This window comes from Opisthorchis viverrini, assembly GCF_000715545.1.
Source record: "Opisthorchis viverrini unplaced genomic scaffold opera_v5_13, whole genome shotgun sequence".
Classification (NCBI taxonomy): domain Eukaryota; kingdom Metazoa; phylum Platyhelminthes; class Trematoda; order Opisthorchiida; family Opisthorchiidae; genus Opisthorchis; species Opisthorchis viverrini.
In genome coordinates this window covers 2,294,536-2,316,846 of record NW_008751669.1, presented here as the reverse complement: position 1 = coordinate 2,316,846, position 22,311 = coordinate 2,294,536, and the positions used below count along the sequence as shown (strand labels likewise).

General features: G+C 44.5%; 1 protein-coding gene across 1 annotated transcript; it reads left to right on the top strand.

Moving 5' to 3' along the window:
• Positions 1-2,949: 2,949 nt before the first annotated feature.
• Positions 2,950-20,987, top strand: T265_01252 (hypothetical protein; the record flags this gene model as incomplete). Its single annotated transcript, XM_009165237.1, has 7 exons — positions 2,950-3,126; positions 3,160-3,863; positions 4,082-4,307; positions 14,214-14,651; positions 17,051-17,173; positions 19,822-20,322; positions 20,700-20,987. The coding sequence occupies 7 exons, from the start codon at positions 2,950-2,952 to the stop codon at positions 20,985-20,987; spliced, it is 2,457 nt and encodes an 818-aa protein (XP_009163501.1).
• Between the last annotated feature and the right edge of the window lie 1,324 nt (positions 20,988-22,311).

The window sequence follows — 22,311 nt, the reverse complement described above, 5'->3', positions numbered from 1 at the left end:
GCAAAAACTTCATTTTTCGGCTGTACGTAAATTTCTCGCAAGGTTTCGATGGCTGATTCATAGTCTTTGCAGTCTTTGATGAATCGGTAAACACTAGGGGAGACGTAATTGAATGAGAACCGATTGACTCTAGGAAGTTTGTGAAAGTACAAAACCAATGCTCCCAGGTAACTGCCGAGTCTTGATTATTGGGGTCGGTATCGAATCGTTCAGGACGTAAGAATCGATCCATTGTTCGAAAACTTTTGGATGAATAAATTGTTGTGTGCGACGAGGGTCGGAGTGCAACGACAATCAGAATGACAATGGAAAAGACTGAGGGCCCGAAAGCTAGGCTTTATTCATCCAAAACGTTGACACTGAGAGCTGGAAACGGAAGAAAGTGATTTAGCAACAAATGATGAAACGTTTGAAAAACAGAGCAAATATATAACAAGTGGTCGTTGGCTTGTTCGCTGAGCTGGGCAATTTGATTGCAAACGTTTCATCACCAATCGAGGTGACATCATCAGTGCGTCATTGTGGAGCGTAGTAGTGCGTAGCGGTGGGTTGGTGGTTCAGTGAACCAGAGCAGCTTTTATGAACTTGCTCACCTGTGGCTTAGGCGTAACATCAGTTTGTCCGTCAAGGGTCGAGTTTACAATTCTGCGGTGCGCTCCATATTTCTATACGGATCAGAAACCGAGCCACTGCCTGCCGAGGACATCAGAAGACATCCCGTTTTTGACCGTCAGTGTCTTCGGAGCGTTGACCAAGTCTGCCATGCGGAAATACGTCGGTTGCAAAGCTCCATTACCAATTCCCCTTCTTAACAATCCACTGACAGTCTGTATTCACGCACCAATTATTCAGCTCCCGTGTTCAACGCGCTGCTGCCTACCTCACCTCCCCAAATAATCGGTGAACGGAACTGTGGCAGCTGCAACCACTGTACGAAAAGTACGCGGTTCTTACAGCTGACTGGTGAAATGATGATGATTTCGTGGTTTGAAAATAGACCTCTTAGTATTTAGGGTTGTGACTGAAGTCGAACGTAGAGAAGCTGCAGCTGAGTGAGATGCATGGCGAACAAAATGATCACTCCTAGAGCTGGGACCTGCGGAGAAAGTATTCGCATTTGGGTGGGGGAGGGTGAGAGAAAGAAAACGTGAAAGTGTAAGAATTGAGGCTCTACCATGTTTTTGCTTACTCGGCCTGCTGTATGCAGCAAGTAATGCGACTCGGCTGATGGCACCACGCGACGGCCGATGTGACATGAGGGTATTGTTATCTGTAAATATCATGGCTGTACGGGGGCTGGAATACGGTTAGGGCGCCTACACTTAGACAGGAGGACGATTAGGGTTCTCAACTAAAGCCTAACCACAAGGCAGCGGTGTTGGGCTGGAAATGCAAATAGGTTACCATTTTTGCGGAACGCATCGCCACACATGTTCCAATCCCAAACCTGGAGAGACAGGAGACTGTGTTCGTCAGACCTTTACCCATGGAGCACTCTGGTAAACTCTGAGTGTCACGCAGACACCCCCCACTATAGCTCAGTGGGTCGCCAAGGTACACAAACCGCCACAGCACGATAAGTTACAGTCTCTTCGTAACGGCAGAGAAGCACGACCGACTATGATCAGTGTTCGGGCATTTGATTGAAGTACGGTCGATGTCGATAGGCGTTCACTAAACGCCCATCAGGCAGCCTGGATCAATGTCAGAAGGTGCCCGTTAAATAGCGCGAGGCTGCTGTAGCTTTTCCAATCATGTGCGGTTGCTTGTTGCACTAAAGCTGAGGTTGGATTCGAAGCACGGATTTTCCGGCCAGTAAATATGCGCTCTAAAAACTGAGCCATCGCGCGACAAAGCACCTGGTACAGATGGTCTGCACCTCGCACTCTTCATAGAAGGTGGCGAGGTCTTGTGGAACAGTCTGACAACTATATTGCAGAAGATTTGGAACGTAAACAGAATGCCAGTCGAGTGGAGCTCCTCGATCGTCATCCGTTTTCAAAAAGGGGGCAAAAACGTCATGTGAAAAACATCGTGGTGTCAGCCTGGTATCCGTCGCATCTGGCATTATTTTGCACAGGTTGATGGATTATCAGGAAAGACAGCTTCGAGAGAATCCAGCTGCCTTTCTTCCTGACCGGGAATGCGTCGACCAGACACCTTTGGTGCCGTGGTGACATTTTATCTGTCAAGGATAGAGTTAAAACTGCGGCGGTGCGGAGCATACTGCTTTGTGGCTGAGAAACAAGGTCTCTGCGCACAGAGGACATACGAAACGTGTCATTTTTCGACCGTCAGTGTCTCCGTAGCAATACCAGGTCTGGTGGAACATCGGATTTGTAATGCTGAGGTACCTCAGTCTCAGGAAGAAGGAACTCTCTCGCGATAAATGAATTACTCACGTTGAACAGGTTGCGCTCGTTAGGATATGTAATGCGCATGCCAGAAAACCGTCTGCCTCGCAGAACTCTTTTCGCCCAGCTGTGTGCTGAATGGAAGGGATCGAGAGGTGGATAATGTATGACCTGGCAAAAAAGTATGAAAACACTAACCACTAAACTTTGGTCGACAACTGCCGCCTTCCTGAATGGGGGCCCCGGAACGCAACTCACCAATGGTCAATGACTGGCAGAAATGGCCCAACTGTGCAGTCAGTGCCGCTGGTGCGTTTAAGCCATCGCCGTCAATGTGTAGCTACCCAGTTCTCGAACTAACCAGGTGTAAAATCGCCTTCAATGCTTGGCCGTATCTCCCACACTCTCGAAACTGTAGCATCTGGAACCAATGTGACCTTGATACATGGTACAAAGCTGATAAATTGATTGATCGATCTCCGTACTCCTCATTTACGTGTTGAAAATACCATATCATTTGTGTCTTTGTATCGGTTGCCTTCTACTCGTCAAATAAAAGTGCTTTCTTTTACTTATAGTGCTGAGCAAAAACAAAATGCCCCGGTTCGCCCAGCTAGTCATTGGTCCTGCTGGGTGCGGAAAGTCCACTTATTGTGCAACCTTACAAGCTCACTGTGAAACACTTCACAGAACAGTTGATGTCGTCAATCTTGACCCCGCAGCCGAATACTTTGAGTACAACCCAATCGCAGACATTCGTGATCTTATTCATGTAAGGTTGAGTTCTCGGTTTAATACTGTCTAGGTCGATGATGTGATGCAGGACAGTGATATTCACCTTGGACCCAATGGAGGACTTATATTCTGCATGGAATACCTCAGTCAAAACTTGGATTGGCTAGACACTGCATTGGGCGATTGTGAGAATGATTACGTTCTTTTCGACTGTCCTGGGCAAGTTGAACTATTTTCACACCTGCCAATTATGCCCCGGATTGTTGAACATTTGCAGAGGAAATGGGATTTTCGATTCGTTACTGTGTTTGTGCTGGACGCTAGATTTCTTGTAGACTCCTCTCACTTTATGGCCGGCGTTTTGGCTGCTCTGTCTTCCATGGTCGCCTTGGCGACAGCGCATATAAACATCATGTCCAAGATGGACTTATTACCTTTGAGGAAACAGAAATACGTGATCGCGCGGTACCTCAGTCCGGATATGAATTACTTCCTGGATTGCGATGCAGATGATCATTCGGCTGTGGGGCTGCAAACGAAGTATACGAAACTGAACTCAGCGCTCGCAGGTTTAATCGAGCGTTACAGCGTGGTACATTTCATGCCCTTAAATCGTGATAACGAGGAGACTATATCAGACATCTTGCAACAGATAGACCATTGTTTGCAATACGATGAGGAAGTAGACCCGCCCAATCGAATTTTTGACGCAGCTGAACAGGAGCTTGCGGGTTTTGAAAGGGAAAATGATGACGAGGGCAGCAGACTTTGTGGGTGATTGTGATGACGAAATGATGAATACAACGTTGTATAAAGTCCAATCACAAACTTCTTTGCATTTTCTCTTTTAGCACATTGCTTTATGCCGTTTCGGGTTTTTGGATTTCGACCTTGGGAAATAGTTGTGGTACTCGGTGGTTCCTTCTTCTACCTATTCTTGGAGGTCTTGTACGTTGCTGCTGGTTGTTAAACTTACGCCACTTTCGATACAGGTGTCACAAAGTTGGTTCTAAGAGCACATATTCAGCACGCTTGACCCTCGAAACGATCACCCATGGTTGTTTGGGTGTGATATTTTGGCTCTTTTGTGCGATCTCTTTGAGCCCTACTGAGCATGGAAACTGGTGCTTTTTGGTTGAGTCCTCGATGTGGGCTGCCATCTTCGCTGTCTCCCTAGATTTGGATCACTTCATATGTTCCGGGACTTTCAGTTTACAGGTATTCCTCAACTTTGGAGGTATTTGTATCGTGCAGTTTTTGTGCAGTGTTTTAAGAACTTTTTCGCCCAGATGTAGCCTCCTGTTAACGTAGGTCAGCACATACCCCACCAGTTTTGCAGAAAATCAGCCCTTATGTTGCGATGAACGCTTATCTGCAGTTGATTTGTTTTCAGGGGCGACTCACCTGAAATTCACCCTAACTTGTCGTCCATAGTTTTATTCCTCTCAATGTGCTGCATGAAAGTGGCCTCGTCTCAGCGTGGACGATATTCAAGACATCCAATTATGTTTCAACACTGCTCATAAGGTTTGTGAAAACTCAGGATAGTCCAACACTCGTTTCGTCCTTCCTGGGGTTCATCGGCAAAACCGAGTGTTCGCACAGGCCGGGAACTCTGGTGGATTCAGAAGGCCGAAGAAATGGCACAAGCGTAAAATTATGGACATGTTCGCAGGTTTTTCTATTTGACTCGTTCACTAGATCTCCTGAAGCTTTCTGCCATTAATGCCATTGCAATAGGCATCTGATATCCGTTATAGGAAGAACATTTCGATCCTTGGATAGGATACTCAGACAACACTTCATTCGGCCACCTGCAATATCATATCCGAGCCTATGAAGGTTGAGCCTTCAACCTAAGATGTGCCATTAAATGTATACCTACACAAGCGTCACCATACTCGTGACCGCACAATCTTCTACTTACTGTGTTCAAAGACGATGGTGAATACATCAGTCAACATCTGTTAGGGAGAAAGAAACGATCCGGGACAACCGGGCTCGTTCGACAACAACGTCCATTTTTTAAATGGATAGTCGCGGTTAATGTAGTTATCACAAAGACGTCTTCTGTACCTCTGTCGTGTCAAGGTTTCTGGCGTCACTGGTTCTTTGCCGTCTTACGGCGGAGTGCTAAATCTTCATCCATATCAAGCTGGATTTGGACCGGATGGAGACTGCATTGATTGCATTTTCATACCCCGTCACATGTTTGGGCGACACTATATGTACAGATGACCCACACTATCTTGGTGTTCCAAAGGCGCGTCGATTCTGTCGGTTAGTCGGTGCTTGTACGGGGAATGCCACAGATGTTCGTGAGCAAAATCCGGTCCTTCTGATTACAAATTTCTGGGGACTGGCGCCTGGCAACTATACCCGCTTCTATTTTTGTTTAGTTTCGTCATCGGTGCACTGATGTAATGAACGTTAGAGGTTTTTCAGAGCCCTTCTTTTCATATGGTTGCTTGTTAGAAGGTCCTCGATCTGACATATGCAGAACACGAAGTGAAAACGGAGCATAGGCACTGTTGAATAAACTAACAACCATAATGCTATCTTCTGATATGTGTATTGCACCCGCAAAGTGCTTCAGAATGTACAATCTCTGAACGCGCTAGTTGCAATTCAAGAAACTCTAGAGGTTGTAGAAGGTTTTACACCTGGATAGTTGCATTAGCTTTGGCAGAATTGGGTCTGGCGAAGACAGCGCAGGAATCCCGAGAGCCTGAATCGCACTTGCCAATTCGCATTTGACTCAGCGATTAAGTTCTTTTGCGTACACTTGGTCGAACAGGGATGCTGTTGTTGCGCTTCTTGCTAATATTCCCATACTTCTAATCCAAGGATTTGCGCGCACTTCAGGAGATCGGGGTTCTTGGTATCGCAACTAAACCTGGATTATGTGGATAACGTCTTTTTATTCGGCGGCCGTCGGTCCGTGTAGATTACTCCATATCGTATTCCACATTTGATCCCTAATTTCGGTGTTTTTCGCTCCTTGAAAGTGCAAAGTAGTACTTCGGGATTTCGACCCCCCTGTGTCTCTATGAGCGTTTAGAGAGATGAATTTGAGTTTGTTGACTGGCTTCCTTATCTGAACTGCTTCATAAGCGCCATGGCTATACCTCGACAGAAAGTGTGCATGCATTGTTAAGTCGCGAGCAGAATTTGCAGACTTGTTTCATTTGGAATAATATTCAAGACGTCAGGAAAAACATTCAAAAGACGTCCCAGGAATAGTCGTGATACTGAAACATGAGGTGCGCAAGATATTCAGATAAATGATACTATAAATGAGGGATACAGGTGACTTTCTGGCTAGGTTCCCTTCAACACACTTACTCTGCAAGTGACTGCTTGCCGGTACGTATGTCCGGTGGGTTGTTGACGCAAGAAGTAGGGTTGACGGATATCCGGGGATTGGCTCACCTGACGAACCCCAAGAAGTGTGCCACAGTAGTTTTTCTATCTGCAGTTTTCATGCAGCTTATGAATATTCTTGGGATCATCACTCAGGTGCATGTGCGCAACACGTGCCCTGTGGGACACATTTAACTCTAGACAAGTGAGGTGATGGATAATAGACAAAGTGCATTTGATGTTATGAAGAGCTGTTCAATGGTTTATGAGATAGAGCACCGACAAAATGTTTATGATAGTGATATCTAGTCTACCATTTATAACTTTTTCCTCGGGTTTCTAACGTGTCTTGTGCATTTGAGCATGACGCTAAGAAGCCACGTTTGGTGGCAACAGTATCTAGTAGTCTCTCCTTTTGAAGCAATGTATGTACTGGGCATCAATTCGAAGTGACAGTCAATTCGTAGGCTCCTATAAGGTCGGAACGAATCGTCTGGCGGAATTTCATGGTCTTACCCACTCGTTTGAAAAAAAGGAAGTAGTACCGCTTACACATTTTGCCGAATGGAAATAACATGCCAATGTCCGTGAAATGGTGCCTTGTGAGGAGCATGTTGGTAACACGCACGGTGTATTTTACGCTCTACTTGAGTCCATTTCATTTCTCATTCGGTAGCCCGGAAGTTAGACCTCAGACTCCAAGATAAGCTGACGGAAACAAGCTACTGATTCCCACTGCAATGTTACTGAGGTACAGCTGGACACCAAAAACAATAAGGAATAAAAACATATTTGGATAAGTCGTGTAAGTTATAGATTGTTTACGAGCTTACTGCTCTATTAAACATCCCTCAACCGGAGTCAAGCTGGTCCGACCTCACTTTCGGTATGGCTTTAGCTTTTTTCTACGACAGTACGATGGTGTCTTGGCTTGGAGTTAATCTCACAAGAAGAGTAAGTAGTACTGTCGAATGGACATAACATGTCTATGTCCGTGAAATGGCGCCTTGTGAGGAGCGTAAACGCACGGTGTATGTCACGTCGCAAAAGGGGTCCGGTAAATGATTGTTGAAGCTATTCTGCCATATATGCATTCGAAAGTGTGGAATTTTTACCTATTTAATGGGTTCTTACGTTTCTAATTCAGTGGCACTTACAATAGGCGTGGGAGTAGTCAAGCGGAAAAAAGTCCTTATTGCAAAGGATGATGTATAAAGACGTCATTTTTCAACTGGATTCTACCAGACCAACTAATATTTCTGTTGGAAATCAATTATCTAACGACGTTACTGGTTAGAAGATCTATAAAAACACCTAATGGAGCATGTATAGCCCTTTTGTATGTGTTCTCACAAGAGATTTACCGATCAAGCAAGAAGCAAACGACACACTTCCTTGTCATCCCACAGTGGCGCTCCTGTATCACATTATCAGTTTTTGTGGAGTCAGATATACCGCCGAACAACTGGTCAACCTACTGATGTTTGAACATCGTCTAGCTGGATTGTCTGACTACTCCAATAGTTTTTCACCAGTCCCGGCCGCATCGTGGTCGGACTTTCGAGTCAAAGACTTGATTGAGAACCCTAGTTGTTCTGTCCTTTTTCGACAACCTGACAGTATTTTAGCTTATATATAACGTATGGTAGCTACGTACCGGTATGTGCTTTTGGCGTGTTGCTGTCGATGGTGATGATGATGGTGGTTGTGGATGATGGTTTCTGGAGAGGGCAGAGGTGCATTATCATCAGGTCAGTTATGGCTCATTTGTTAGTCACGGTGGACCAGCAAGTGCTGTCCATAACTTGCACATTTATCTACCAAGCTCCGGCAAACTACCAGTAGTTGGCTACTGGCAATCATGTAAGCTTTTAGTACGGTGATTCGCACCTTATAAGGGTGGCAAAATGTGGTAAAGTCACGTTAGGTTCAAAATATGGCGAGCTAATTTTTGGCCCTCACATTGTACTATTAAGTTCTTTTAGGATTCGGTTGTATTTGTTTCTGATAAACACGGTGTTGTTCCACGAAATAGCTATCCCCTTGAAGCGAGTGAGTTGGCTGGGTCTTAAATTTACTTCCATCAAGAGAGATAGACTGCCTCCAAAGAGAGGTATCCAGGACTAAAGAAACCTGATTGATTAGGTTAAGAGTATATTTTGTTCGCATGCCATCCAATACCCAAAAGCACGGCTTTTGCTGCTGAGATGGTGGTTCGATGTCCTTTATCGTGTTGTCCGATTACCCTGAACCAGGCCGATAGACATCCTTGTATAATTGGTAATACCACATATGGTTTGCGCTGGGCTCTACGTTCATCCACCTAAACAGTATCTCACAATGCATGGAAAGAACCTGGTGGCGCATATAACTCCGGAGACTCAGCCGAAACGTTCAGAGTACTTGGGAGTGTCGTTTGCGCAAGGTTACACGAACTGAACATGGAACACGGTAGGATACACTAAGTCACAAGTGAACAGAGTACAGTGTGGTGCAATGCATACAAAATAGATTTCAAATAGAGATCAAAACAAAGGGTGCGCTGAGCATTAGGTAGGAAACAACCTAGTGGTTGAACCCACTGGTGTCCGCTTCGGATGGACTAGGGGACGCATTACTAACATGCCGAACCTAGAGTACACCCCCGTGGCGTTCTGTGGTTATCCATAGATGGATCTGATCCCGTCCACGCGATGGTCACTGAAAGCTACTGCCGGCGTTATCGCGGCCTTAGCACACCGATCGCTCCATGTGCTAAAGTATCTTGTGAATGAAGATGGTCACCAAAACTTCTAGCCCCGTCGCAGGCTTAGCTGTCTGATAGCCTTGGAAAGTTAAGGGTATCTGATCAGGTTAATCGTCCGCTCACTTTTCACTGAGGGGTCACTCTACGACATTTAGTGACCAAGCAAAGAGTCGTTGAGTAGAGCTCTTTACAGGAACTCGCCGGCGCAGCTTAGCAAGCTCGTGCGTTGATCGTTGTCAGATGAAGTCCTGTTGACTTTTCTTTGTGGATCGGCATGATAGGAACATTCTTGAGTTTTGATAGAGTTTCATCTTCATGCCAGACACCACTGAACAGTTGAAGAAGTGTGTCCTCCAGAGTCGGATGACCATACTCTCAAGTATGACTTCAAATATGTTCTCTTCAGATGTCTTGCCATTCCGCAGTTTTATCAGCTGTGTTGTCTCCAATGATCAGAAGAAGAACCAGGAGAAGTGCCATCTTTCCTTGAATCAGTCTGCAGTTCACTCGACGCTTGCCGGTCTGCTCGTCTTTTGATCAAAATTGTTGCACTCTGAATCCAATGTTTCTCTAAGTGATGCTTTCTCCAATCGCCTGCCAGCATCCTGGAGAGTTTGGATCGGTGTTACTCGGCCCATAGATGGTCTTCAGAGAATCGTATTATTGTTTGCGCTGCAACCTTGCAGCTGGGGCTTGGTTACTCTCCCACCGTTTTTATTTAATGTGATTGAGTAGCCGAGCCATATCTTTTCGAAGATCATTTAACCGCTGTTTTTTGAAATTGCTGCCCGGATAGACGAGAGATTCGGTGAAAATTTCGTTATTTCAGTGAGCAGGTATTGTCAATAAACCAGTTAGTTAGTCTCAGGTGCAGTCATCATCAAGCTCACCATTGTCGTCTGGTTCATGAAGTTATGCCATACTTCTGCCATCGGACCGGGTGGGTTATAGGCCGACATTTCGGATGTTGGTTGATGCTGGTGTATCAGCGTGGTCCTTGCCTATACCCAAGTGATAGCGCTTCCAAAAACGCTGTTTTGGCAAGTCTCGACGGAACAGTACGTATATCAAAATGCGTTTACATGATGTATCTCTATATATTCTCTGATTCGGAATGCAAATATACCGTCGTTGTACTGATTACAGTTTACAAGTGCGTAGTCCATAGCTTTGGCGCGCAGTGATTTTTCTCTAGTTCGGTGTTTGTCCTTAAAGTGTATTTTTTCATTGTAATTGGAGGTATACGCATTCGTTGCTAAACTGCAATTTAAGGGACTTTTCACCCTCAACTGCGTCCAAAGCGATAACACGATCACGGCACCAACCGAGCGTTTTAATAAAATGATACGTTAGTTGTGCTCATGAAGCGTGGTGTTGTCTTATGCCAAGAGGCAGCATACCAGGATCGCCATAGAACAAGTTATCAACAGAAAATTGGGCTTACTCTTGTTTTTCTGGAGACGTATGAACGGGAAGCACCGTGCAATGAAGGAACAAACATTTCGGACGCATCACTCCGGTGCTGGATTTTCGCGAAAGTCCTCAGCCCAGGAACGGCGATGGAGTGTGTGCTGTTTGACTAGGTGCATTTGAAAAACCTCGGTAGCGAACAAATAATGAGTCAACCCGTCACTGTGACAGCTTATCATGTTCAAAAAGCCTGTTCCTATCTGGGAGTAGAAAAAACGGGAATAGTCGGTATCATTATGCAACAGTGTACACCCACATTCATTCATCCGTCCAGCTACTGAGATATGGTGAGTAATTTGTGATTAATTCACCGACATGTCTATGTCGGTGGCAGTCTACCGTGTCAATGGATAAACCCACAGAAGTGTGCTGGTAGTCATCAACCAGCTCAAGCATGGTGACATTAGAAGACGCACTAGCACCGCCTTAAGCTGTGGGGTTTCAGTGTCGTCTGTCAAATGTCTTTTTACCTTTCAGTGTAATACCACATTTCATGCATGATACCATGCAATTATATTTGTCGATGAAGGTCCAAGACGAACTAGTTCGTTTATCATGGGTAAACAGGTGGTAGAGGCGCAGCAAGGGCATAATTTCATTTGTTGGAAACTGAAGCGGACTTATCTCGACCTACCCACCGACCACTCGCGACTTACACAACATGGACGTACTAGTGTCCCGCAAATCCGATATATCAACTGTGGAAATCCCGCCAACGCCCACCGCAATCACGTAAACACCCTTAATGGCGATGACATACGAGAGTTTGTGGGATCACTGTACCCTGAGACAAATTTGAAAGGAGTTTCTAGTACATAAGATTGTGGAGGTGTGCGTGTTGATGTGCATTAATCTAGACCCTCATGGTTCTACCTGAGTAAAAACTCAATTAAGTCACTTTCTACTACATGGGGAATGAAAATCCAGTTCCAAAGTACACAGAATTAGAATGGATTACGAAACGTCTGAAAATTTTCGATCTTTACACGCTCTTTAGGGCGCCCTTCACACATTTTGGACAGCAATTTATGTATTATGAGGTACCAAACTATCATCGATCGTAAACTCAGAGGATGTGTTCAGGCTACTGACTGCAACGCTATGGAATAGTTATGAACCACTTCAGTAATGTTTCTTACCCGATAGATCCTTCAAATCGGACCACCACAATGCAGTTTAGTTAGTGTTTTACACAATTGAAATCACGGTAGTGCTGAATTTCGACGATTAGTAATAGCTATACAGCATTTGTTGAACTCATTTTCACCTTATTTCTACCGTAGGTGTTGTAGGTGCAGCAGTACCCACCGGTCATCTTATCGAAAAAGAAGAAAAGGATTCAATAGTTTTGGTTCTAAGATATTCGTCCCCACAATCAACTTAGCCTTGTGCTTAAGGTGGAAAGCTGTGTGATGACGTGGTTTGGGTCTGGCCCGTGCTGTGGCCTGTCGGTAAACAGAGTGGAAAATACGTCTCTGGGATCTAAAAGCCAGCACAGAAAATATGCCAGCTTTCAAACTGGAGGCTCTACATGCAAAACGTTTCATTTGTGTGAATTCATTGCTTGTGTTGTCTAGATTACCAGCGGATTTGTATCGTGCTACAAATCCCCGGACTACTTTTCTGTTACTGGCGGGACCTCATCTGACGAACATATTCCCATTTCATAAGCACTCTTCATACTGCACCACTGTGTGTTCGGTTGCTAAGTGACGGATACAAACTGCTCATTTTGACAGTTCAACGCTGTCATAGTACTTGCCTCCGTTTTTTTAGTGTCACCAGTTAAGTTTGGTTTTACTCTGCGACACCCAGAGAAGCATTGATCATGTTACTTGTTTCATCAGTTGACCAACCAACACAGTGAACTAGATGTCCGGGCTTTCTGCAGGTTTCTCAAGTAGGCATGCGGTCATTGCATCGTTCATGTGACATCCACTATCACGGTCGGTTTCCGAGAAGCCCTCTCACTACGGGTTCCGTGTAATGAGGTGAACTCTTTTGTGGCTACCTCAGGGTGTGCTCGCAACGCTGCTCTTGGATGCCGTCATTTCAGACGTTTGCCGCTTGGTCATCTATTCGAGGAGGGGCTCTTGTTGGACGCGCGCAGTACGGCACATTGGTGATTTTGGATTACGATAATGGCGTAAGATCTCCGGACTGATGAATTAATGGTTCCATTTGCAGGATGAAGTTTCTGTTGAAACCTCCAAATCTCAACTATCGGCCTATTAGTGCAACAAACCCTGGGAGTTGCACACGCGTCTCGTCCGAGAATTCCGTTATTTCGGGAGCCAGTGAGCACCAACTCGCGTGATAGGAAGTGCGTGGTCACAGGGTAGTGGAAATATATTCTTTTCAAGTTGGATGAGACACGTGTACACCAGTTCTCGAATTCCGCTTATTGACTGACGTCATTCACCGGCTGAAATCTCAACCGTAGGTCGCATTTGAAGGTTCTTGTATTTTTCGTGGGCATGATTTACACGTGGATTATATTGTCCTATACATTGTAGAACCCGTTGACTTGACATCCGATGCGTGCCATTTTCCCAACATCAAGTAGTTTGGACAACATGTCGTCATAAAGTTCACTTTCGACGCGTACAGCGGTGACTACGCGTAGTACTTAACTGGTTCCGTGGTGAGATTGCGTTAGTCAAATCCTTGTTCCATCGCTGATTCGTTTATTACTGCGGACCGTTTTAACTGATTTAAGTATTTGAATCAACTATAGTAAAATTGCCACTGGACGTACAGTGTTCGACACAATAGGGCACATAGGTTATTCGGCCACTGGTATGGACATAACCGTCGGTTCACCGTAATTTTTTAAACGTTTATGTAATTGTTTCTCTGGTTCTCACAGATCAACGACTTTTGATACTCGTTCTCGCTTGTGCTGCATACCGTATCGACTAATGCCTCAAACTGATCGTTAATATATTGGACTGACAATTTCAACACCACTCCACCAGGACTATAATCGACTGAAGTGACCGGATTTGGCACCAACGTGTGCCAAGTGCACATTTCAGTGTCACATCCTTAGATAAAGAAGTGCACCATGTCTGTCATCGCCGAATTGCGAACAACCGTGAAAGACACATCGATTTCGGGTACTACATATTCGTGTGATCTTCTGTCGAGCAGGTCCAATTAATCGAAGATAAAATGTAGCTTATTTGTGATGGAACCGGGGAGAATGACCTAGTTTCTAATGCAGCAACTCTGCTTAGGTCTGGTTAAGCTTATGGCCTCCTTTTGGTGTGAATCCACAGAATACAACGGGCTTGAGATGTGATTCGGTCAGCACGTTTGTGCGTGTGATGGAACGTGTGCCAGCTTTGAGAATCCGAGAAACGTGAGACTTCCGACTTGTCTTCTGCTGTGTGGCGATTCTCAGTTTCAGTTTGGTTCAACGTAACTTCTTTGTATTGTTATTGCACCTCTAGGAAAAATTAGTTAAGCGAAACTAAGGTAGAAACAACTGTTATTGCCAGGTGTAATGAAGTACTTTAAGACGTTACCTTTTACCTTCACAGGGGGCATTACAACTTCCAGGTCGTCCATTCCTCCATTGGTTAGGTTTTCCTTTGATGCTGCACACTGTTTTGCTATGTTTTCCGCTGATATATTCGCCCAAGGATGGATCTCTACTCTTCGGAGCCATTGGTTTCCTGTGGGTTGTAAACGTAGCCTACTGGAGCCATATTGTCCGGGACTCACGGCATCGTGGCATTTGGGTCTGGCCACCACCAAGTTCCCGAACGTGGACCAGTCCCAGTTCACGGTTAGGTGAAGATTTGTATTGGATATCGGAGACGCCTGCTTTACCCGCACTGCCTGTGTATTTGCTTGCACTTTCATTACTGATCCCTTCGTTCAGATACAGCGTTGCGCAACTGAACTTCTGTGCATCAAGTTTTTCGCCATTACTCAGCCGTGCCAAAGGCGGACCAGACCATTCATTTCCACACCCTGTCTGATGCGTTTTCATATCCTTTTCCAAGCGAACTGTCTGTTATTTTTGAAATACATTTTTGATCCTAAGCAGCTGTTTTGCACCTTAGGTTCATTTTTGAAACAAGGGAGTTTTTTCGTTGGGCAAAAGTGTAGTTTGGGACACAAGTGAGAGAATGCCTTCCAATGGAGTTTTCTTCCTTAAAGACCGAAGTTAGAGTGTGCAACACGCACTGTAGTTGTGTTGATATTCGTTACTGTCCGTTGACACCACAGTCGACCAGTTTCAGATAGCTCTGCTCGTTAAGTTTCTCGTATTTGCGAAACGGATGTACTAATTGATGCTAGACACCAAACACCAAAAAACTCACCCGAGCTATCAATATTTCAACTAATTGCCAATCACGAAAGATCTCCACAGCACAACGGGGAGAAACGTGCCGGCGGAATGATCCTTATTGCTTCTAGCTGTTTGGTTGAACATCGGTGACTGATTTCTGGTCTGTGAGACATGATCACTACTGATATGACTCGCCGATAGGGACGCCAGTTTCGTCGTCAAAAAGCTGTGTGAGTAAAAAATACCCAGAAGGTTTTTAGTCTAAGCCAGGAAGCTGAATTTTACAGAGTCTGATAACTTTAACAAACCATCGGCAATCCGAAAGTGGACACGAGTTGAGCACTATATGGTAGTAGTGGCATCAGCAAAGGATGAAAAGAACGTGCAAACACTGTTGTCAATGGTTTTTCTTAAGAAATACACCTGTATTACATAGCACACCTTGAGATGTGTGGTGTACTGAATTTTATCAAAGCCGCCCGTTTTTTCTTATCTTCCTCCGTCTTGGTTCAGGTAAGAACATTTATTAGTCAAGTCAGTCACTCACTGAATTCGTGGTTTTTTATTTGTCACTCACGAAATTCCCAAAAGATCGTGTTACTTGTGAAGAGAGTGTGAAGCACAGCGACATTTCATCAATCCAGTCACTAACTGATCCACTGGTGAGTTGTATCCTCGATGTGAGCAAGGTAACCGTTCAGCAGTTGATTTACTGAAGCAATGAGTAATCGACAGATTCATTGAAACCTGGTTGGTTTGGTCGGAATTCATGGTGGACGATTTCCCGCCCAATCTCTGGGTAGCAAGTACCAGAAAAACAGAGAGGTGCTGAAAACTGCATGGTACGGTGGAGCTGTCAGCAACCAGGTTTCATGTGAGAATCAATAGTTTTCACCGATTGATCCGAATTCATTTTCATTAGAAGTGCGACCTGAATATGACTTGACTACACAGAAAGCTGAGTGAAGTCAGTAAAAGTTCATGTCCTGCGGAATTCGAAGCCGAAACATTTGATTTTCAGTGATGACGTAAGTGCAATCCAGACTGACTTCGTTTTTTACTGATATGGTATAGGAAAGAGGAGAACTGTACAACTACTCGAAATCACAACGGGGGATGTTTTCCTAGGGTTCCATCTCTTTTGTAGGTAGGGTTTATAAGGCTAAACCAGACTGAAAAATCTCGGTCTATTTATGCAGCAAGAATGTTAAGGGTTATATCTTTCTTTGTTTGTGAACATCAAGTTAGACAATGCGTAATGGACGCGATCACTGTCCTCCCCTGCGCGTGGCCATCAGACTGTCCTGAACACAAATCCACTTCATAATACTTGGGGCTTATGCTGCTGGAGTAGGTTCTCTCGGACCGTGAATGAGTGAGGGAAGGATTGGTTTGTGTGCTGTAAACTTTGTCAACATTATTGAGGAGGCTGAAAAAAAGCGCGTTGATAAAGGACTTTGTATGCCGTGAAGTGTGTTGATGTTGGTACTGAATTTGGACTGGTTTCAAATATTTCACACCCATTCAGCACACGCTTAGGATTCTCTATCCACCGAATTGAAGTTGACGACAGACAACACCTATGCTCAGTATGCTTTGAAAGAGCGGAAAAATAGGCAAGGTGGATAACTTTGAATGCATTTCGTACGCTGAGTTCAGCAACAAATTGATTTTTTATCATTGGATTGATAAAATCGTTTGCCGAAGTTGGCAGTTGGTTTACAAACGTTTCGCTACCACTCGAAGAGACAGCAACAGTGGGCACTGAAGGCGTTAGAATATAATAACCTGATATATTTGGTGATCTCTGTGCGTAGCCTTTCAGCTCAAATATCGAACTCACATTTTGGGGGTTCACCAGCTGTGGATTTAACATGCGTCCCCTTGCCAGTAATGTTGTTGTATCTGTCGGGATTGTAGGATGTCAGTAAAACACTACTTGGTCGAACCGGCCATAGGTGGAACGACTGGTAACGCCATTAGTGGTCGCTTGTCACTAGTGTGCACGTTCCAGAGCCATCTTTGGTTTTATGCATAGAATTTGGTTCCCTTTCCATCCTTTAATTTCATTTTTTACAGGTCCACCAATTTCGCCGACCTTTTATCATCGGCTTTCGAGGTTGGCTGACTTTTGTGAGTATTGTACCCACTCGCGCGAGTCTATATACCTTTGGTGTTACAAATGGATCAGCTGATTCGAAGGTAAGGCACAGCGAATTTTCGTATGTTGCGAAGTCTAGGGCGTTGAAGTTGTCCATCTCATCGTTAATTTGTCATCACACACCTCAGATTGCTGCCAGTATGTACTGCTTATTTGTTTTTTGTAGCGCTGAAAAAGGTGTAGAAGGGTGCAGTAGTTATTTTTTCCGTTGTCGCTCCTTATTTCATCTTCAGTCCTGCTTCATACTGATCCCGATTTGGTTGCCATTTGCCAAAACCTGCCTTCACGCCCGTTATGTAAAAGCATAATTGTCAGAAGTGTAATAGGTTGCAGTCATAAGACATAGGTGGATACCTTGTTTACCGTGTACGGGGCCTCAGGGATGACGCCAGATAAGCCCGGTGTAAGTATAGTATAAGTACACCACGTGTAGCTTTTCGTTCAACTGATTATGAACACTACGTTTAGCTAGCATGTACATCTGCACGAGGATTGTAGTGCTGCGTCTGAGGCAACTTGAATATACACACTTTTACTACTTATAAATAACCCTTTGAGACATTTCATGGGGTTTAAGAAAATTCTAAATGCCCCTCGCATTTAGCAATCCAATGCTTTTTCTTGTTGGGACTTCTGAGGTAAGGGGAGTGCGTCCTCATCAGCCTGATTGGTTATCGTTGTTAATGAAGCGCCTCATGTCTACCTGTTTCAGAAGGTCCACGGAAAGTTCACTACATATCCGGCTTATTAGCCACCTCGGACGTACTTCCATACCGTAGAAGTCGTCATCGTTAACTCTAATAACCTTAACACAGGCGATCTTTTAGCGTCACTACAGCGTGTAGCTGCGGTTCTGATGGTGACCGCCCACTAATTAGGAAACTGAATGATTAAGGAAGAAAGCAATGGGTTTTGGACTTTCCGATTGCGCTAATTTTTGCTTCAGACCCACATTCTACATCGCGCACTTCAATATTGTCGTGAGCTTTTGAGGCTGATGAAGAAACAGTAAGGCTTTCCGATTATGTCTGCCTGCTACCAAACTGGATATTTGGACAGTAATATGTCCGTAACAAACTAAACTTCCTGGTTCTCAGCTGAACTGGCACCCGAACCTGAACGTCAACAAAAAGGACCTAGTTTCTGTTAACATTTAGACTTTTATTTTCTATTTTCGGGTACTTCACCCCATGCAACTCTCACCAGATGTCATGAACGTCCACCTTTTCCGAAAACCACTCAGCTGTTATGTGGCATTTTGACCAGTTTTGATGTTTTTACAGCGTGATATATTTTCATTCATTGAGGTCCCATATTTCAAATGAATCCCAATATGTTTGGCGCGGCAGCAATTCCTACACTAGCATCCATTTTCCAACACCAGACAGCGAGCAAACACTCATCAGCTGTTGTGTCACAACGTTTTTCGGATTGTACCCAAATCACGATATCGGCGATGCCTTGTGTCCACTGAAAATAATCCGCTAAGGCGTGTTCGCATACAACCGTGCACGTGACACGATTGCTGTTGTATCACTCCTGTCGGCGAATTCAGCTCCCTGGCCTTCCCAATAACCTTTTGAGTCGATCGCGAAACAAGCTGGTTTTTGGTCTTCCGAAAAACTAATTTCGTTCGGTACGGTATTCATGGCTTGCAATGCCTGCCGTTGATAAACAGAATCGGATTGTTGGGCGAAGGATTAGTCAGAAAATGGTGGCACAACTCAGTAGAACTATTCTAGGGCAGTTTGTTTGCAAATCTGATGGCCGCGAAGGGTAATGCACTGCCGGATGCAATGGGAGAAACAAATGAATAAACAAAGATGTTTAAATTATACTGAAAATTCTTGGAACGAAATCGCAGCCCTTATGATATATATATATATATATATATGTGATTAGGATGCTGGCTATGAATTATACTAATACATAGTAGGAAAAGCTTACTCCCTCCTCTGAAGCGTATGTGGCTGACAGTTTTCCGCGTAGGGGTTAAATAATATCACTCAAATGAACTCCAACTCGCCCATTCGTTCGGCTTCTTCCTCGAAGCATACATCTGTCGCACGGAATAGCGAGGACGGTTTGTGAATATTTGCCTCTTTTATCGTTAGCTTCACACCTCACTTTATTTGCATGACAAAATCCTCATATTCATACTGTTCCAGTGTCTGCCTCATAGTGGCAGACTTATCACATGTGGGGTATCACTCGCTGGAGGCGTTGGTAATTAGTGAAGTGAAGTCAGCTCATTTTCATATTTCTCATCCTACAATAAATGCTCTGTCTTGGAGAGATCACCTTCAGAATAGGCGACTTTTTATGTGTCCATTGAAACACTCCGATTTCCAAGCCGCCCTTGAAGCAGCCGACCTATTGTATGAGAATACTCTTGGTCAGTTACTTCAAGTGATCTGTTCAGACTACTGGTTGGTTTTTTGCACATGGACTGCTTTTAGCCTTACAAGCGTTCTCATTCGACAGCAATGTGGACATTTTGGGAGCAGAAATCTGGTTAAATGTCAGGCCACACTTAAACGAGGTTTTATTGATCTACCCTCTGCTTCCCAACTTGCCCCTTTCCGGTTCACTTTGATTAGTGCCAGTAACCAGCTTGTTTTCACTTTCGGGTAGACTGGACTCAGTCGCCAACTAGTAATGTCGATTTTCCACTCTTTCTGGTTTCCAGAAATGGTTAGCTCGTCAGCTCTCCGACCCCTACGTCAAACTCGCGCGTATCGAAAGCTTCCGTTGTCGCAGTGCGTTTAAACTCCTCCAACTTCAGGAAAAACTTTCTGGGAGCCTGATTTCACCGGGAGATATCGTGGTCGACTGCGGAGCGGCGCCTGGTTCTTGGAGTCAAGTCGCCACCTCTTTTGTATCGCCATCTCCAGGGGGATCTAGTACTGGATCCAGTTCGGGCCTTGTTATCGCTTTTGATCTATTGGATTTTGCACCACTTCCTGGGGTTTCTCGTTTCTGCAAAGTTGATGTCCGCGATTCAGCCAAATGTGTTCAGCTCGTTAACCAAACTGTACGGGATTACTTAAAGCGACTAGGTTCAACCACATTTGCGGAAGGCTCACTTTCCCGTGTGAACGTCGTGCTCAGCGACATGGCACCTAACGTTACCGGTTTGCGAGAGCTAGACGTACCAGCAATGATGAATCTAGCAAGCAGTGTTCTGCAGGTTCGTTATTTCTTTGATGCATTGATCGTTCTTTGGTTGGTCCACCTGAAGACATTGAGGAAAAATGATTTTTCCTGACAGGCATTCGGCTTATCAGGGTAACCGATTGTTTTCACTTCTTTGGGGTTATGTCGGTGTAGACCACGACTAACCCTCGACTACCCTCTCCCGTCCAACGCATATTTTGTTTGTCCGAAATTTTCAACCTTCAGTAACTCACTCTTTTGAGTCCGTAATCATTACTTACGCGTTTGTTCCGTCGTATGTGACACAGCTTGCCGCATACATTTGAGAGCCTCATCAATGATGACGCGTCGTGAAGCCCTCATGCATTTCAACTATTTACCTGCCTTGTGTACGTCTCTTCAATTTTGTAGCTGGCGGTGCGTACTTCAGCTCCGGGTGCGTCCCTTGTCGTGAAATTGTGGCAATCACCCGAGGCTGAAGAATTTATGTCAATTGTATCTCGATTCTACCGTGGACCTTGGAATAGCGCAGTAAAACCTCCGAATCATAAACGCTACCCGCAAACTAAACAGATGCGCCAGGAAGATCCTGGGCCAGCGGTACGATTTTTCAAGCCTGCTGCCAGCAGATCCGATTCTTCGGAAATTTATCTGATTGCTCGAGGTTTCCAGTTACCAGATGTTGAAAACAAGTGCTAGTATTTATATTTTATTTTGTACATATATAATAAAAATCGTATCTTGTGATTTTCCGTTAGTTGTTTTTAAGATGTCCCGGTTCAAAGATGTATGGGTGGAACACCGTCTAGATACCTTGAGTAGACTAAAGTGCACTAGAGGGGATCGTATTTCCAAAAAACTAGTCCTTAAAATTAAAACCAATTCTAGTACCAACTGTTCCTAATGAAGTGCATTCATCCAGCTATCTGTAACTCATCAGGCAAGTGCACATGAGATCGGCTTCTAACTACAGAACCACGCGTCCACCGTCCCGTCTCAGGCAGTTGAGGTTTCCGAAATACATGCTTTGAATTAAGTGACTATTAATTCGAAGACTCTAAACACTGGTGCATATTCGTGTTGTTTATCTAACTTATTAGTGCTCACATAGAACCCGATGATTACAAACCTAAGCACTTTACTTGGTGTTACTGATGAGATGTGGTCGAATCCTAAAAATGTTTTTGTGGTCGAGTTTTTTTTGGGGGAGTAGGTGTTGTGATGAGTTCGTTAGCCTGTTGGAGCGGGCAGTACATACATTTTCCGATTTTTGCGTCAATAGCGTGTAGGCGCTTAATGTCTTCTTTTATTGACCCCCCGAAAGAGCTGAAAGCGTTCCCTGAAGCTATTATACTTAATAATGCTTACTCTGAGCGCATCAGCGAGATTCCTGGTAGCGTCATTCCTCAATGAACTCCAGGACAACAAACGAACGGGAAACGCAGTACTCTTCCCTTCAAGAAGCAGTACTCATCGAAGTCAAAGACTTTGTCTGGTGGAGATTTCTGCAGTTTTGGGCTCGAAATTAAAAAATCCCCACTCAGGCCGCATCTGTGGAACAGTGCTTTTTCATTCAGCTAATATTGGGGATAATATCCAGAGAACAAATTTCTGTACATGTTTAGGAATACGGAAATATGTTGGTTTTAAAGAACACTACTCACAAGATCGCGAAATTTGACTTAATCCTAACACAATCTCTCGTTTGTAATATTAATCGAATGAGATTCACTTGAGTGTCCAGTTAAGACCAGATTGGTTCCTTCGGTGTATTTTGCGAATTGTGTGCAACTTGGGTTCGACGGTGGCATAAATTTGGCGGAAACTCAGTAACTGCACCTATCTGATGAAATCCAAGTGCAGCGACACCGGTCAGGTTCCGTCAAATAATTTTCAGCAACCTTATGAGTGGTGTTCGTTCGAGAAAATGTACTGCAATTTCTCGAATGCCGTACCAAATGACAGTCTTTGTACAATGCATTTAGTTGAAGAACACCATTAAACAAGTAATTCAGTAAGGATT